This window comes from Lepus europaeus, chromosome 3, assembly GCF_033115175.1.
Source record: "Lepus europaeus isolate LE1 chromosome 3, mLepTim1.pri, whole genome shotgun sequence".
Classification (NCBI taxonomy): Eukaryota; Metazoa; Chordata; class Mammalia; order Lagomorpha; family Leporidae; genus Lepus; species Lepus europaeus.
The window spans coordinates 127,798,517-127,818,117 of NC_084829.1; the positions used below are offsets into that span (position 1 = coordinate 127,798,517).

General features: G+C 35.4%; 1 protein-coding gene across 5 annotated transcripts in view; it reads right to left on the reverse strand.

Annotated features, from left to right (window-relative positions):
* The window catches only part of PTPRK (protein tyrosine phosphatase receptor type K), a 592,149-nt gene that overhangs the window by 94,413 nt on the left and 478,135 nt on the right, over nt 1-19,601 (reverse strand). For all 5 annotated transcript variants that reach the window (XM_062186745.1, XM_062186743.1, XM_062186744.1 and 2 more), the window contains exon 13: nt 19,136-19,172. In XM_062186745.1, the coding sequence (XP_062042729.1) occupies nt 19,136-19,172 (37 nt within the window). The remainder of the gene's footprint in view (nt 1-19,135; nt 19,173-19,601) is intronic.

Here is a 19,601-nt window from a genome sequence, read left to right on the forward strand (position 1 = left end):
CTTACCTGCATGCCTTGGCTCACGGCCTTGCTCTTCTAAGCACATCCCTCTAACCTTTGCTTCTATCATCACACATTTCTGACTTTAATCTTGTCACCTCCCACTATAAAGAACTATTTTGATTACATGGAGTCCACTGGGGAAATTCAGGATACTTCCCACCTTGGAATATCCTTAATTTAATTACAACTGCAGAGTCCTTTGCCATGGTGGTGACATACAAGTATACACAACATCTGGGGACTAGAAAGTAGACATCTTGGGGGTAAGGGGTGTGGTCATTATTTGGTTACCACAGGGTCCAAATCAGGAACTCTTATGATTATAAATAACTTTTTTTTTCTATTTAATATGATATGATTCCCTAGAAATGCTAACTGGCCCAGCTTTGATGAACAGCTTTAAAAAGGAGACCGTAGGAGAGGTATAATCCCATCACCAACAGTTTGCCATCTTTGCTCTGCCATAAATGTCTCTGAAAATGTTACATGAGCAATGAAGCTATTTCAGTCTTGTTATTCACAGAAGGCAACATTTCTAGGATTAAAGGCAGTAAGTAATTTAGACTTTACTGTTGATATTATTTGAATGAAACTCTTAAATTTTAAAATTTTTGAAAAAAAAAATGGCATCCTCAATTTGGTGCTATCACACTATCCCTTACCAAATAAAAATCTCCAGATTGTTCTTTAATCACATTAGAGAAATGATTACCTCTGGTAATTACACTGCCCTGGTTTACATGAAAATTAGGCTTGAACATATATTAGCATTTGAACTGGAGATACTAAATAGGCACTGTGGAACCAATGTGGGACATTGTTAAAAGCATAGGGAATTGTTTCTGGTGCCATTGTGTCAACTGTGTGCTCTGTTTCCAAAATAAATCATTGGTGAATATCAGCATTCTTATTCATAAGAAGAAGGCATTGATATAAGGTCAAGGGTTCCAAACTTTTTACCACAGAATCATTCTGTAAAAGAAATACTACATGAAACCCAGGTATTTTTATTAATAAGTTTGTAAGTTCAAATTTTCTTATTATCAGTACCAATTCCTTTTCTTATTATAAAGCCAATCAGTGAAACCATTAAGAGCTGTTAAATGGTAAATTTGAAATCAGGGGTAAGGGTGACAGCTGCAATATTACAGGGACTATGTAATTTAATATTTGATTTGGCTATGCATTATCAATAATTTTAATTGCGAATGATACTATCAGTCCAGCAACTCACTTTGCAATTTCAAGATTTACTTTCAAACAGACTTAGAAGGAAATAAAGAAACTCCTCAGAAATAATAAAAAAAAATTACGATAACCTCATGGGAAGATATTTGTTAATATTCTGTGTATAACAGATTTGTATACTTAAGCAGCGCTTTCAGTTTTAAAAACAGCTTATGACAAATGCTCTTCAAATCCCTAAAATATCTGCAAAACAAACAAAGAAAATCTTTGGAATTTATAGTTGCTAAATAACTTTTCAGCTTGAAAATTCTGATTCTATTTTCCAATGATGACTGATTTTCTACTATATCAAATCCTGCATTTTCAATCCTCATCTGTCCAAATAGTACTGAAATTACCTATGAATTTAATTTTAACTTTCTTGGATCTGAAAGAATGCACATCTCTGCAATATCACACAATCAAATGAAATGGCAAACTCATCTGCTCAGTGACACAAGCCAAGAACCTATCAATCACCCTTAATTTTACTTTCCTACATGTATTATACTTAATCTATAAACAAGTCCTTTTGATTTACCTCTAAAATTAAATATGCCCATTTCTCTCATTTCTATTTCCACGAGCTGGGAACACAATCCAGGTCTTCCATTTAGGTGACAAGAACTCTAAGTACTTGAGCTATACCTGCTGCCTCCCAGTCTGTACTGACAGAAATTGAAGTCAGGAACTGGGGGCAGGTATTGAACCCAGATACTCCATGATGGGACACAGAAATCTTAATTGGCATCTTAATCATTAGGCTAAATGCCCACCCCCAACCCACTGATTTAAAATTTTATTAAAATTAAACTTGTCCCTGGCTTTGTTTCACTTATTCTTTCATTTCCTTTGGGCTGTAGTCCATTACTCTATTACTAATGTACTTTTTTTTTTTTTGTAATTTCCTCCCTTCTGTGTTCAAGAAAAATGAAACCCCAAAATCAGATTAATTTTTGAAAAAGCAGTGCACAGATGCAATAAGAAGGAAGTTGATGCACAAGTGTTCACTTGGAGGAGAAAAAAGCATGAGAACCAGCAAGAGCATGTAGGCATTCAGAGGAAAAAAATATAGTTATTTATATCAGTGATGACAAGTTTTCAGAAGAGCTGGCAGCCTTTTCAAAGTGAATCCCTTTTAGGGACCAGAAAAAGGCGCACCCTTACCCAAAGTTTCTTAAAGCCCAGGCTAATCTATCATACTTGACCAGAGTTTCCATCATTTTAAAAATGTAGTACCAAAAATAATCTATAGATTTCTCCCTGATGTTTTCTTATTTTCTTTAACATGTAGCAGGTTAAGTATAGAACATCTTAGTGTAATTTAAGAAGTCAAGGTTAGAGTTGCAGGCAACCAAGCCTACTTGAAAACATATTTTTTCTTTAGACAAATGCACCCAGCTTTTAAGCCACCCTCTCACTACTGTAAGCTTTGTAAATAAAAGTTGTATGTAAAAGCATACAATTGAATTTTAGGCCAGAGCATGTAGACTTGTACTCAGGTTGATGTTCAAGTTCACCCATGATGACTGTGGTAGAATGAAATCATCAGTTTCTATACACATGAAGCCACAACAAAACGAAGCTTCCTTGTTTTAACTTCTTGGCAGATTAAGTGTTCGCTTTCTTCTCATCTCTGTCATTTTTGAATGTCTGTCACTTAAAAAGGCATTTTTATCCATCTGAACATTCAAGGAAAAGGGCATCAATGAAAGATTTGACAAAAGCAGCATGAGAAAAAAATTAAGATTATGAAGAAAAGGCTTTGAAAAAAAAATCCATTCTGTTTTAAGTAATTAGGGAATAGACAGCAAAGGAGAGAAGTGTTGATACAGGAAATAAAATACTACCAACATCTGTATGTTTTATCATATATTTTTGGATAAAGTCTCCCATGCACACTACTCTTTGGTGACAAGTGATTTTACTCTTATCTTGGAATATACAGTTAAATGCGTGTTAGCATACAATTCAAGATTTTTTTGAGGAGGTGGGGAAGGACCTATATCATCTTCGTTTAACATAAGAAGTATTCTTGAAAAACAACAATCGGACGCAAACCATTGCCAGGATGAGATATGCATAATGAAGAATTAAACTGCAATCAAAAGTCACCTTTGGTAATAAAATGTCCCTTTAGGCTATCAAAAATATTTTTAAAAAACTTGTTATTGAATGAATGAATGCTGACATATGTGTCTTAACTTTTAGAATTCCCTTTTTCACATGGCTTCCAAGGAAACTTTTGAGTCCTTGTTTTTCAGTCTTCACTGCAGCCCACTGACTCCAAATCCCAGGTACATACCTACAGCAAGGCAGCAAATCTGTTTTTCATATCCTATACTGACACCACCAAAGGGATTCCCTAATTTTTTTTTAAATTTAATTAATTTATTATTATTATTTTTTTTGACAGGCAGAGTTAGACAGTGAGAGAGAGAGAGAGAGAGACAGAGAAATGTCTTCCTTTTCCATTCATTCACCCCCCAAATGGCTGCTATGGCCAGTGCTGCACTGATCCGAAGCCAGGAGCCAGCTGCTTCCTCCTGGTCTCCCATGCGGGTGCAGGGCCCAACCACTTGGGCCATCCTCCACTGCACTCCCAGGCCACAGCAGAGAGCTGGACTGGAAGAGGAGCAACCGAGACTTGTACCCGGCACCCCAACCGGGACTAGAACCCGGTGTGCCGGCACCACAGGCGGAGGATTAGTCAAGTGAGTTGTGGCGCCGGCCAGGATTCCCTAATTTCAATAATGTCATTTACAGAGGCCAGCATTGTCTCAGGGTGAGTTATACCACCACCTGCAACACCAGCATCCAACACCCAGCCGACTCCCTGCTAATGTGCCCAGTAAAGAAGGGAAAGATGGCCCAAGTACTTGTACCCCTGCTACCCACATTCGAGACTGGATAGAGTTCCAGGCTTCTGGCTTCTGTCTGGTGCAGCCCTGGCCATTGTGGCCATTTGGGGAGTGAACTGGAAGATGGAAGTTTGACCTCTCTCTTTTCTTTCTCTCCCTTTGTCTGTAACTCTGCCTTTCAAATAAATAAAATAAATATTTTTAAAAAGTCATTGATAGTGATTAGGTTGCATAGATTTCAAATGCTTACAAATAATCATTTTGTGAAATACTTAGAACTTAATACTTCATATGTTTTTACTATTACTCCCAGCAGAATACAGAAACCTTACATCAGTTCAGACATTTTGTAGTAGTTTATTTTATGGGGTCTTTATTATTTCAAACACAGACTCTGGAATTAAAGAGATCTAGCAATAGGTAGCTCAGAAGCTCATAGTCATTAGTGCTCTGAGTTGGCATATGTTTTGTTCTCCTGATGTTGTGCTCTGTTTAGCCAACGTGGCTCAACTGTAAAATACCACATCATCATAAAACAATGGCCTGAGGTAAAAAAAAAAAAAAATGGATTGGCGGGGTGTCCTTGCTATCTCTCTGTTTCTAAATCAGCAAGGAAAACCTTTCCTACAAAATTTGATAGAGTATGTATCCCTAGATCTCCCTGGACAAAACTGAATCACACACAACCCTAAACCAATCCTTGGTAGAGGTGAATGGGATTTGTTTATCCCATACGCCACTTCACCACATGTGGTCATCTGACCAGCATCATCAAAAGTTAACTTATTAGAAATGTGAATTACTGGACCTCTCTGCAGGGCTGCAATTTAGGAACCGTGCAGTTGAGACCCAGCAATATACTTGAGTGAGACAACAAGCAATTCTGACTCAAGCCTAGCCTTGAGAACAGCTAATTTAGGCCAATCAAATTCATTCTCCGGTCAACGGTATACTTTCCCTAAGCACCTGAGGACATATTCTACTCAAAGTATCCTAACTTGTTCCCTCTGCTTGATTGCTCTGCCATCTCCCACATGGGGGACTCCTTAACTTCCTTCAGGTTGCTATTCAAACATCAACTTACCAGAGTCTTTCTCAGATAACTGTATACAAGTTGGTAATTCCCTAGACCAATTTGTCCTGCAACATTGCCTCTCAATTATTGCTTTAGTTACTTGGCCTCCTCACTGCCTTAGTTTTCTTCAAAGGCTTTATCACCATTTGAAATACTTATTTGTTTGTGTCTGGACAATTCCCTCTACCCTAAGTTCCAGGAGACCAAGGGGTTTGTTCTATTTACTCACAACTGTATCCCCAGGCCCTTGATCATTGTCTGGTGTATAATGGGCTTGAAATAAATATTCTCTAAATGAATGATTACAAAATTGATACTCAAATGAAACTGGAAGGCATTATAAGAACGGCTTATGGGTAGACAAATAATAGTCTTTGCCAAAACAAACCATTTGCCAGTGGAGTACTGGAATGAAATTCATTCATGCCTTCACAACATCAGGATGTGAGGGTAGTATAAAATACAGTCATAGTTCATTAATTAAAAAAAAAAAAACCTCTCTTTATGTTCAAATAAATTTATGTATATAATACATTTTTCCATTTTATCAAATTTGATAGTTTTTATTGATGGAAATATCAGTTATGTTTTTATTTATTTTTGGTAAAATGAAGAGATTTGACCAACATAGAAACCCTCATGGAAACGAAGTGCTGGGGTTGACATTCTGGCATAGCAAGCAAAGCCACCACTTGTGATGCTGACATCCCATATGGGTGCGGGCTTGTGTCCTGGCTGCTGCGCTTCCAATGCAATGGCCTGGGAAAAACAGCAATAGGTGGCCCAAGTGTGTGGGTCCCTGCCACCCATGCAGGAGATCCTGATGGACTCCCAGGCTCCCGAATTCTGCCTGGCCTAGCCAAGGCCGTTGCAACCATTTGCAGAATGAACCAGCAATGGAAGATACATTTCTCCCTCTGTCTCTCCCTCTCTCTGTCTAACTCTGTCTTTCAAATGAATGAATAGATCTTCAAAAAACATTTTCAAAAGGATCATGATATTCTAGTATGTATGTTAATAGTTCCTGGCTTTTAAATTCTTTTGCATTCTGCCACAATAATTTTAGAACCTTTTTAATTTTCTTCCTCCCACATTCGTATTCTCATTCTTTAAATTAATATCTAATATCTATTTTAGTGTAACAGCTATAAAATTCATTTTTATTTTTGAAAAAAAAAGCTTAAAAATTTTGTAAAAACAATATGTGATATTTTTTCACTGTAAAATTTTTCACTCCCTCCATTTTCCTTTCTACTTTCATGAATATTTCCCACTACAAACAACTACCAAAGCGAATAAAATGCCACTGATACATCAAGATTGTTTAAACTTCAGGGCTCATTCAAGTTCTCAATTGTCCTAATGATGTGTTTTATATCAAAATGATTCAATTCAGACTGGTGGACTGTATCTGACATGTGCCTTTGGTATCTATAAGACTGGAACAATTTGGTTCACTTTAATGTGCTTAATGCTTTTGAAGACTGTAGGTTTATTATGATATAGAATTCCTCAATATGGATTTGTTTGGTGTTTTCTCGTGATTAGGTTAAAAGTTATGCATCTTTGGCAGGAATATTGCAAGGTGATGTTGTGTTGTCACAGCACCCTGATGACGAACCATACTGACCTTTCCATTATTAGTGCTGTTCACTTTGATCATTTGGTTAAAGCATCTGACATGCTTTTCCACTGCGAATTAATCTTGATGACTAATATGTCCCGTGGGGAGATATGTATAGAACCCATTTCTCATTTACTTTTCTATTTATATTTATTTCTGTCTATAAGAACTCATGATGTCCTATTTTTGTCAGCATCATAGTCCATTATCATCATTTGCTGATTATGATCATTTGTTTTTTTTTCACGGTTACCTCCTCCCAGAAAGGTTGTGCGCCTCATTCCACTGATTCTCAGGACACCTCTCACATGGCCAAACCCTTGTGTGGCAGTTCATCTGCCTAGACTGACTGGACTCTGACACCTGGCATAGCTTTCCTTCTTTGTTGACATTCTGTTCAGTCTCTCAGAAGTTGAGCCCCTCTCCCAAGATTTCAACCTTGTTTGAGCTGACATCACACACTTGGCTGATTTGTCCACAGGGACCCTGTTTTCTCGATGTTTGAGTTCAGATTCCCCATGATGCAATGTCCACTGTGGCTCTTTCACTCACCCTGCATAAGCTACAGAACCTCAGCAGTCCACCTATACATGGGAGCACCTGCTCCATTCCACTGCATCTCCTATTCCCTGTACCATACTGTGCCAGCCATGCCGCCATGTTGATAATCTTATGAATCCATTGCTACCTCTACCTTCCCTGCTCAGCTTTTTTTTTTTTTTAAATACTAGCTTTAAGGACCACAGCTGCTTCTCCCTTCTCCTACCGGGGTGGAGACTGCCTTGCTCTGCTTTGCTTCCACAGTTTAGAAGGAATTGTTCAGGAAATTAAAAAAGAAAAGACTGAGAAACAGGAAGATAAAGAGGTGTACTAGGCTTTTATTTATTTTCTTCATTTCCTCTATATTATTACATTAATCTAATATACAAGCTGATAAAATATTTCTTTTTTAAAATTTAAATTTGAAATATTATATACAGATAGAATTCTCTTCTAAAGCTCCCAATGTTGTCTTTGCAATGAGGTTTGAAATCAAGGATGTGTAAATTATGAACATAAACTTTCTACCTTTTTTTCCTCTGTATTCATACATATGAAGAATTAGCAAATTATTATTCTTTTCATGTGAAATACATTTTCTGGTCTTATAGTTTTTATTCTATTAATTACTTCTACCTTGATTTACCTTCCCTCACATTTCTAATTTTCCAAATAATATCCATCTTAAAAGCATAATTTAATATGTTCCTCCATGAAATTCTTCTCTTAACTTTCCCAACCATAAATATGAATATTAATAATGACTAAAACAGCAACAAATTACAAAAGACATTGAAAATGTTTTACATGAAATATTTTAATAGAAAATTCATGTCTATTATTGCAACTCCTACATCAACCCTTAAAATTATTTTCAATTCTACTTTGTTGAACACACACAAAAATTTAGGCACAGAAAGGTCTGGTTACCTGCTTAAGGCCTAACAACTATTAACTCGCAAAGTAAGTGTTTGAGTCTAGAACTGCCTGAATTTACAGCTAATGCCGTTTTCTCTGAGCTGCCAACATTGCTCATTTCATGTGCTTTCAGCAAGCCTGCCTTTTTTGTTGAGCACAGTATATTTTGTGTTATACTTTATTTAAATTTCACATGTTACTCAGGAGAGTAAAAGCTCCTAGAAGACAAGGGCTGTTTACATTAATTTCTACCCCCAGTAGTAGATACTGGCCATTGAAGTACAAATGGAATAATAAAGGCTATATTCTTTAGTGTCTGGCTTCTAATATCCAAATGATGTTAGTTTCATTCATGAACTTCAAAAAGTTTCATGAAAAAGTTCATGAAAAATACATATCATGATAAACTCCATAATTTCATACATGTTTTTATTAACAGCTTTTAAAATTATTTTTCTACAAACTTTTTGAAGGCCCCTTCTATTATTATGTATACTGATGGATTGTATATATTCTTTACTTGAGAATATTGCATTATGTGACTAGAGATGATTTATTTATTCAATTTACTACTTATTTTGGTTGGACTTTTTCCTGTTTATGGTATTCATAGTGTTGCTATAAGCTCTGTAGTATAAGTTATTTTTTGCATCCACATACGTATCTTTTTATTTTTAAAAATTTTATTTACTTGAAAGGCAGAGAGAATCGATTTTCCACCTAACCCAGGAACACCATCTGAGTCTCCCACAAGGGTGGCGGGAACCCAAGTACTTGAGTCATGATCTGCTGCCTACCAGGTACATTAGCAGGAAAATTGATCAGAAGAAGAGGTGGGATTCAGTTCTAGGTACTCTGATAAGAGATGTACATATCCCAAGCGGTGGCTAACCAGCTGTGCCACAATGCCCACTCCAACATATGTATTTCTTTTTGGAATGTTCCTAGGAATGGAATTTTTGGGCTTTAAGTCAGTACATCTTCAGTACATACAACAAGGTAATTTTTTTCTAAAGTGATTGCATAAAATTTTAACCGTATAAGAAGGGTATTAAGCTTCTATATTGTTGGTATTTTCTGTATTTTTTTCATTTTACCGATTTTGATATATGTAGTAGAATCACGTTGTAGTTTCAAATTTGTATTTTCCTATTAAGCATCATTTCATAGGTTTAGGTTTATCAATTGTTTAGGTCATTTTGATCATTAAAGGTCTATTCAAGAATCTGTCCACTTTAAAAAAAAAAAAGGAATCTGTCCACTTCAAAATGGATAAATGGTTGGTATTTCCTTCTCATTAGTGATATGTAGGTCTCTAAGTTTTAGACATAAATCCTCTAAGGGATTTATTTATTGCAAATTTATTTTCATAGTTGTATTTTAATCTCATGATGATGTTTTTGGTAGGAAGATGGTCTTAATGGAATTAAGATAGTCTTATGGAATTAGCATACTTTGGTCTATTTAAGATATCTTTGCCTCAGCTGGCATATTGGTCTGCTGTAAGGTCTTCTAAAATACATAGTGTTTCACATTTTACACTTAGTTCTGTATGAGTTAGTACAGTATGAGTTAGAGGTCAAAAACATTGTTTTCCACAGAGACACAGAAAACCAACACCACTGATACAAAACATTATCTTTTGCCTTTCTCCTCAGTGTTTTACTTTTGTTATAAATGGATGACCATGTATGTGTGGGTCTGTTTCTGGGTTTTCTCTTTCCTCAGTCTGATTTTCTAACCTTACACTAATACTTAATTGCTATAACTTAAAAGAAATGTTGAATATATTCAGGAACTTTATTTTTGATGACTCCATTGCAATTTTGTAGAACCCTTGATTTTCCATTTGAACATTTGTTTCTGAAAATAAACATAGTTTTTAATAAGAAATTGAGTTTTTCGATCATATTAATCAGATTAATATGGGAAAACTGACATTTTACCAACACTGGATCTCAATTTGATGCAATCCCATTTGTCAATTTTGTCTTTCATTGCCCGTGTCTCTGGAATCTGTTCTAAGAACTCTTGGCCTATGCCAGTGTCTTGCACAGGGTTTCCCCAATGTTCTCTAATAATTTATGGTATCGGGTTGTATATTTAGGTCTTTAGTCCATTTTGAGTGGATTTTTGTGTAAGGTGTAAGGTAGGGGTCTTGCTTCATATTTCCACACGTGGAGATCCAGTTTTCCGAAAACCATTTGTTGAAGAGACTGTCCTTGCTCCAGGAAGTGATTTTAGCTCCTTTGTCAAAGATAAGTTGGTTGTAGATGCATGGTTGATTTCTGGTTTTTCTATTGTGTTCTATTAGTTTTATCCATCTGTTTTTGTGTCAGTTCCAGGATGTTTGTTTTGATTATAACTGCCCTGTAGTATGTCTTGAAATCTGGTATTGTGAGGCCTCTGGCTTTGTTTTTGTTGTATAAGATTGCTCTACCTATTTGTGTTCTCCTGTGTTTCCATATGAATTTCAGCATCTTTTTCTCTATATCTGAGAAGAATGTCCTTGGTATTTTGATTGGAATCACACTGACTCTGTAAATTGCTTTCAGTAGTTTGGACATTTTGGCAATATTGGTTCTTCCAATCCATGAACATAGAAGATTTTTCCATTTTTTGTGTCTTCTTCTATTTCTTTCTGTAATGTTTTGTAATTCTAATCGTAGAGACCTTCGACAGCCTTGATTAAATTTATTCCAAGATATTTTATATTTTTTGTAGCTATTGTGAATGGGATTGACTGATCTTAGAAGTTCTTTTTCAGTCGTGACGTTGTATGTGTATACAAAGGCTATTAATTTTTGTGTATTGGTTTTATATCCTAACACTTTACCAAACTCTCCTCTGAGTTCCAATAGTCTGTTTGTGGAGTCTTTTGACTCCCCCATATATAAAAATCACATCATCTGCAAATAGGGATATTTTGACTTTTTTCTTCCCAATTTGCATACTTTTGACTTCTTTTTCTTGCCTAATGGCTCTGGCTATAAGTTCCAGGACTATATTGAATAGCAATTGTGAGAGTGGGCATCCTTGTCTGGTTCTGGATCATTCAATAGGATGCTGGCTGTGGGTTTGTCATAAATTGTCTTGATTGTGTTGTGGGATGTTCCTTTTACACTCAATTTGCTTAAAGTTTTAATCATGAAAGGGTGTTGTATTTTACCAAATGATTTCTCTGTATCGTATACATTCAATTTACTTTTTAATTGCAAGCTTAACTCTCTACCTAATAAATAATTCAACAAGCAGTAAGTAGAAAAAAAACCCACTGTTCCTCAAGAGTTTAAACAAGTGCTATAAACAATAATCAAATCTCAAAATGTCAATTTCACTCATATACATTACATTTTCTTTATACACTTTACATTAGTTACCACAAATCAGGTAAAACCTGATACTTTTATTCTCAGGACTGGCTTATTTCACTAACCATACTGGTTTCCAGTAGCATCCACTTTATTGTGAAAGACAGGATTTCATTCTTTTTACAGATGAGTAATATCCCATCATGTATATATACAACAATTTCTTTATGTAGTCATCAGTTGATGGACATCTGGTTTGATTCTATATCTTAACTATTGTGAGTTGAGCTGCTAAAAACACAGAGGTACAGATAACTTTTTCACATGCTTATTTCATTTCTTTTAGATAAATTCCCAGGTGTGGAGTGGCTGTGTTATATGATAGATTTATTTTCTGATTTTTGAGAGATCTCCATACTATCTTCCATAATGGTTTTACTAGTTCACATTCTCACTACTAATGCATTAAGCTACTTTTCCCCCACATCCTTACCACCATTTGTTATTTATTGAGTTTTGGATGACAGCCATTCTAACTGGGGTGAGGAGAAACCTCTTTGTGGTTTTTATTTGCATTTCCTTGATGGGTAGTGATCCTGAACATCTTTTCATGTGTCTATTGGCCATCTGTATTTCATTCTTTGAGAAATGCCTATTCATTGTTCTTAGCCCATTTATTAATTGTTAGTTTTGTTGTTGTTGAGTTTTCTGAGCTCATTTTAAGTTCTAAATTTTAACTCCATATCAGATGTATAGTTTGCAAATATTTTCACACATTCTGTCAGTTGTCCATTTACTTTGTTGAGTGCTTCCTTTGCTGTGCAGAAACTTCTTAGCTTTATATATCCCATTTGTCCATTTTTGCCTTTATTACCTATGCTTTGAGTCTTATCCAACAAGTCTTTGCCAATGTCTTCTAGTGTTTCCCCTATGTTTTCTTCTATTAAGTTGATGGTTTCAGATCTTAGGTGCATATCTCTGATACACTGTGTGTTGATTTTGTATAAGGTTTAAGGAAAGGGTCTTGTTTCATACTTTTGTATGCAGAGATCCAAGTTTTCCCAACACCATTTGTTGAATAGACCGTTGTTTCTCCTGGGAGTGATTTTGGCTCATCTGTCAAAATTTTTTTGGTTGTAGATGTATGGATTCATTTCTGGGCTCTCAAGTCTGTTCTACTTATACATATGTCTATTCTTGTGCCAGTACTAGCTCTCTTGATTATAACTGCCCTTCAGTATCTGTTGAAACTGGTATGTGATACCACCAGCATTATTTTTATTGTTTAGGATTGTTTAGCCATTCAGGGTTTCTTGTGATTCCGTATGAATTTCAAGGCCATTTTTTTCTAGATCTGAAAAAAAATTCTTTGGTATTTTGATTGTGATTGCCTGAATTTCTAAATTTTTAAATCTCTAAATTTCTTTGGTGGTATGCACATTTGGATGACATTAATTCTTCCAATCCATGATCTTGGAAGATTTTTCCATTTTTTTTGTGATTTCTTTTCTTTCCTTAATGTTTTACAAACTTCATTGTAGAGATCTTTTACATCCTTGGTTAATTTATTCCAAGGTATTTAAATTGTTTTAAATAATTGTGAAAAGGACTGATAGCAGAAGTTATTTCTCAGCTATGGCATTAGGTATATAAAAGCTACTGATTTTTGTATCTTAATTTTATATCCTGCAACTTTGCCAAACTCTGTTATGGGTGTCAGTCATCTCTTGGCACTTTTATTTGGGTCACTTATGTAAAGGATAATATCATCTGTACACAGGGATAATTTGACATCTTCCTTTCCAATTTATATCCTTTTGATCTCTTTTTTGTGTCTAATGGCTCTAAGACTTCCAGAACGACATTGAACAGCAACTGAGAATGTGGGCATCCTTGTCGGGTTCCAGATCTTAGCGGGAATGCATCCAGCTTTCCCCATTCTGTATAATGCTGGCTGTCGGTTTATAATATATTGTCTTCATCGTGTTGAGGTATGATCCATCTATACCCAGTTTGCTTAAGGTTTTTTATCACAAATCTTCTAATCCATGAATTCGATGTATTTCACTTGTTTATAATACTTTGTACTTTTCAATTTAGAGGAAATCAATATCAAGTAAACTCTGAGTCCACATTAACTCTATTTTCCTGATACCCTAGTTTCATCTGCTGTGAACTATGTGAACCATTCATTACTATTGTTTCCATTTATCCTTGTATCTTAGAATACTTGTCACTATCATTCTATCAGATATCCCATTCAGAAACAATAATTAACGTTACCTAATTTTAAAGTAAATAAATACTTAATAGCTAGCTTTGAGTAGAAAGCATGCTTTTTTAAGGTTCTCAGCTCATTATCTTTTCTTTTCAATGACTTACATATTTTTAAGGGAATATGGTAAGAAATAAGTCTAGTTAGCACAGAAAAGTAGGTGGCGAATTATGAAGAAACCAATAGGTACAGGGTAATTACAGATATGTAGAAATTATTGGAGAACTGCTAACAACTTTAAGAATTATTCAGGAAAGGGAAGATGTCAAAAATACCATATCCTTTTCAATTTCTAGTTCTAATCTTATGTTTGAAAGCCATAAAGAATACTTATTTTTACTTTGGCTGTAAAATTTAAAGACATCTAATGAAGTCAAAGAGTTTCTCATTAGAAAAGTATGATGTACTCATGTGTCACTGAGTTATGTTCACACTAATGACATTTAATAGAATTTTAATTTCTTATCCTAATGGCCTACCATTCAGAAATCTAAGTAATAAGAGGTAATAGCTAGATTTCTGTTGGAACCTCTGCTCCAATACATCACATTATTTAATTCTGATTAAATCTCAAGAATTTCTTCTGCACATTAAAATGTGCACACTAGGAGAGCAAAGCAATGATAGAGTAGCAGTGATTAAGTTGAGGGAGAACTTTAGCTAAGCCGTATTTATTTATTTACTTTTTCTTATTTTGGGCCATCTTTCTATTTACCCAAACATGTAGTTATCTTGAATGAAAAAACAACTGGTTGTCACAGAATAGAGAACTGCTTTGAATAAAAGTGACACAGAGATAGAATAGAATTTAATCAATTCACCAAACTTTGGGTATTACTTGACTAACTGTACTCTAATAAAAATCAAATAGAGTATCAGTTTTGAGAAAAAGTACTTTAAATGTTAAAGTGAAAAATATATTGAAATAAAATATACATTTAAATAAACATCAAAGGAACAACTCTAGTTATATGCTAAATTGGTCTTAGGATGTAGGTGTTTGGCACAGTGGTTACACTGCTTCTTGGTATGCCCACATCCCATACTAGGGTGTCTGCTTTGAGTTCCTGCTCCTCTGCCTCTGGTTGGACATCCTGCTAATGTGTATTCTTTGAGGTAGCCGATGCTAGTTCAAGTACTTGAGTCCCTTGCTACCCACTTGGAAGAACTAAATTGAGTTCTAGACTCCATGTTTTGGCCTGGTTCAGTCCAGTTATTGCTGGAATTAGGGGAGTAACCAGCAGATGGAATATTTCTTGTTGCCTATCTCTCTACCTTTCAAGTAAAATGAAAATTAATACATTTTAAAAAGTGTCTTCAACCCATGTATAAACTGCTCTTATACCTTTCAGAATTTCACACAATACTGTAACTAGTTTGACTGAATATTCAAGCTGAAATATCTACTTTAAATTTACTTTAAGTCCAATTAAGAATTAAAGTAAATACTTTATATGCTTAATATAACTCTAGCTCTGAACTTCTTTCTGGCAAATAATAATGATGCACAAGACTATTAAATCACAGCTGCAAACCTGGCTAAGTATTAATTTTAAATAGAGGAGGCGGGGGGAGAGACACAGAGAGAAAGAAAGAATAATACAAACACATGCAAAAGACTGTTACATATGTCCTGAACAGAAAATATATGTGATAAAAAGCACTGCAAACTGAACTCCAGGTGAACTCCAGGTTTTCCAGAGAATCTAGCTTTTTTCAAGAAAGTTGACTGGAGAGGAAGGAGCTCAGACTGTGTTATTGGTGACCAGGGAGAGTCTGAGTGACAGGTGGATCACAGACTTGCCCATGTGAGCTATCCATGTTCTTCTTAGATTGGTTCCATTCAGCCTAAAGATTCTTGGGTAGGATCATTCTGCTCACTCTAAGTGCTTTGTTGGGTGAAGATGCTGTGATGACGCCAGCCAGGGTTGCCTTCCAAATCCACAACTCCCTTGTACACTCACTGTTATTCATACTCATGGTGATGCAAATTTTAACGCTTTATTCATCACTGCTTTTGAAATTGAGAAATACCTTACCTACCTAGGTACTAACACATATACAAATAATAAAGTATACATCCAATGAAAAGGTAACACATACTTCCCATGAACTTTCTGAAGCCCCCTCATGTAGTTTGACAGATTTTTCTATGTATACATCTGTGAAATACTGAACCATTCCTTCACCAGAAAGTTCCTTCATGCCCCTTCCCTGTCAACACGTTTAGACCATTTTGCCTAGTATGTCTTCAAAACAGATTGTCAGAAATCTTTCTATGTTCTTCCTGGAAAACTTCATAGCAAAGCAAATCATACTTGTAAGGTGCTAAATTAAAATGTAGTCAGACAGATGTTATATTAAGTGTGGTTTTCATTTTTGGAAAAATGCTAAATATCCAGAGGAGGAAATACACTAGATTTGGACAGAAATTTTTTTAAATACACAAAACAAAATGAAAAAAGTCAACTTAGTTTCCCAATCTCTATCAAGAAAATTTAGTTTTGTTTTTATATTCTTTCCTTTTATAACTTAGTAATATCAATTATGCCCTTGTGAGGTAATATGAAAAATTATTACTGTAATTATGATGGCGATAAGACAAAAGTCAACACTTAAGTAATATTTACAAGAAGCTAGGGGCGATTTAAGCATTTCATAGGTACAATAGTCTTCATTTGCTCAAGGAGTAGGTTACAAGATCCCCAGTGGAGGTATGAAACTGAATAAAGCCAGTGACTATTTATACTATGTTTTTTCTTATACATAAATACCTATAAATAAATCTAATTCATATAAATTGGCATGATAAGAGATGAATGATAATCACTGATAAAAAGGGGGTGGGCTTTTAAGGCAGTGGTTAAGATGCCCACATTCCACCTCAGTGTGGTTAGGTTTGATTCCTACTTCTGTCTCCTTACTACAGCTTCCTGTCAATGCAGACCCTGGGAGACGGTAGGGCTGAAGTAACCAGATCCCTGCTACTCACAGGTGAGACCTGGATTGTGGTTTCTAGCTCCAGCTTTGGCTCAGCCTTTGCCACTGCTGGCAGTTGTGGTATGAACCATAGGATGGGAGCACTCTCACTCTCTTCCCCACCTCAATTCTGACCTTCAAATAAATAAATAAAATTATTCATAAAATGATTTAAAAATAATAAAAATTGAATAATTACAAGAATATACTGTAAGAAAATTGCCAGAATTACTACTGTTGTACTTCAAGGGTCATTATTAAGTATATAAAGTTTATTTAAATAGTAAATACCATAACAGTAGAGCTTATGAGATAGCTGCTTTGTGAGCCATGTGTGGGCACTGTATACAGCATGGAGACACTGAACAAAGAGAGGATTCAAATTCTGTATAGGGCAGAGTGGGATGACACAAGATTTTATCACACTATTCAGAATAGCACATAACTTACTATTTACTTTTGGAACTTTTCATTTAATATTTTTGGACAGCAGTTGACACAGGTAAATGAAATTGCATGAAGCAAAACTACAGATAAGGGGGAATTATTATATTAATATTTTACTCCTCACAATAATGAGTAGGTTTTGTATTATTCTTATTTGGGGGTGAGAACTTAATTTTGCTGAAATGTAAAGAATAAGTAAAAGTCAGGGTCTGAATCTAGATAGCATCCTCTCCTACATGCTACCCGACGTGGGCAACAGGATGCAGAAGCACAACAGGGCTAGATGACTAGACTGCGAGGAACTACTGCAAACGGGCTCGTTCTCACTCTTTCTGAGTTTCTGGCAACTACTTCAAGCAATACACTAAGATCCATTTCCATGACCTCAATTCTCCTGTGGTTTAAACAGCATAGATCTGACCTCTGAATTTTATGTGTATTGAGGAAGGGACAAAATGATACCAAGTTCAGACAAGGACAAATAGCTAAGAAAGTCTTAAATGTTAGAATCATATAAGCTGGCTTTTCTCAGTTATAGAAATGCAGCATTATCATATCTAAAGAGGCTTCTTAAAGGCTGAGGTGAAGAGTCTTTCACATTCCGGGCTGTATTTTAAATCTGGAAAAGCATAGGTGATATACACCTAAATGTCTCTGCAATCATCTTCTACAATTCCAACACTAACTCCAAATACATGTTATCTTTTTAAAATAAAGTAAATGCTTATACACTGCATGCATCTGCATATATTTTCTCATTGTCTTCATTGGAGTTGCTGTGTTTTTCAACTACCACAAGGAATGTTAATCTTTGAATTGAACAAGCACGTTTCGTTTCTTCTGCAAAGATTATTACTCTCATGAGTCAAGGGAAAAGTCTTTATTGCCTTTACAAATCAAGAGTAAAACAAAAATGCTAATTGAGCAGATTGATGATTAGATGGAGGAAAATGATGAAAGGAAGGATGCCAGCACAAACATTCATTTTTTACCCATTCATTGTTAACCCAACAGAATCAACTACTTCCCATGAATGTGCGCTTAACACTACTTCTAGCAGCCAATCAACCAGAGTGCCAGCCCTCTGAGGAGGCCCCGTGTCTGCACACAGACAGATTTTTCTTGTTTCTTTTGCTAGAATGCACCACACAGCTTCTCTCCCATGTTGGCACAAATACTTCTTAAAAGGAGAATTATTAACACAGACAATGAGGACGATTCCCACCCACTATGAACTCTAAGTACTTACTCAAAGATGAAAATGTTTTCTCTTCTCAACGAAATGAAGTAACTAAGCCATCACACAAGTGGTCAGCAAGAATCACCCTGGATATTAGCTAGTATGGATTTAACTTCTTGGCATTAGTAAAATTAAACAAAAAGAGTAAACTATATTCCATGAAATTACACTACTGATGATGATCTGGACCCATCTCCACATGTATCTTCTTAGAGAAAACATGAGCTAGTTTGGTTTTTGGTGCGTTTGTCTACCAGAACAAGAAAACAGAAGGTTTTTAAACAAGCAACTTGCTATTGCTGAGCCTCTCCTAACACTCAGGCTGATCAGCAGCACAAAACTTTCCAGACACTAAAAGGCAGAAATAAGACCTTCTATGGTTTTCTAAAACCTGTCTATTCTTGTAACAATCTTCCTTCAGTCAAGTAGAAGAGGCTGGGAAGCAGCACCCCATTTGTGTTAAAGACACCCAAGTGAGTCAGAGAACTTGGCTTGCAGTTTAACTGGACCCTACTACAAATACTCTGTAATAGAAACGTGGCATTTAATTAGCCATGAAGAGGGGAACAAAGCTATTTCATTCCCCAAAAGGGGAAACAGAATTTAAAAAAAAAAATAAAAAAGCAAACCACTTACCTTTTGTGGCAATTCGTACACATTGGGTTTTAGTTTCCTGATGGGGGAGAAATAAAAGAAAACAGTAAATATATAGATAATACCTCCTGTTTTATACATTCTAACTACTATGAAGTTCAATCTGGGCTCATCAAATAGGATTATAAACATTAGAATGACAGTATTAAGCATACCTTCTATATTTTAATAGGTATCCTCAGAGAAGTTATTTTAAAAATCAAAAGTAAAAACTTAAAAAAAAATCCTATTATTTCTAAAGATGTTGGTATCTGTTTTCACCTTGAAATGAAACAGGAAAGTTTGGTATGAGGAATGCAGCATTCTATGTGCATTTAATTTTGTTTCTTAAACTATCAGTATGAAGAAATGTCCAAAGCTAATATAAACCAGGTCCAAATTTGCATTTAATTTTCACCTGATAGCTGTAGACTCAGACAAAAGCCAAACATTACATACTCTTACTTGG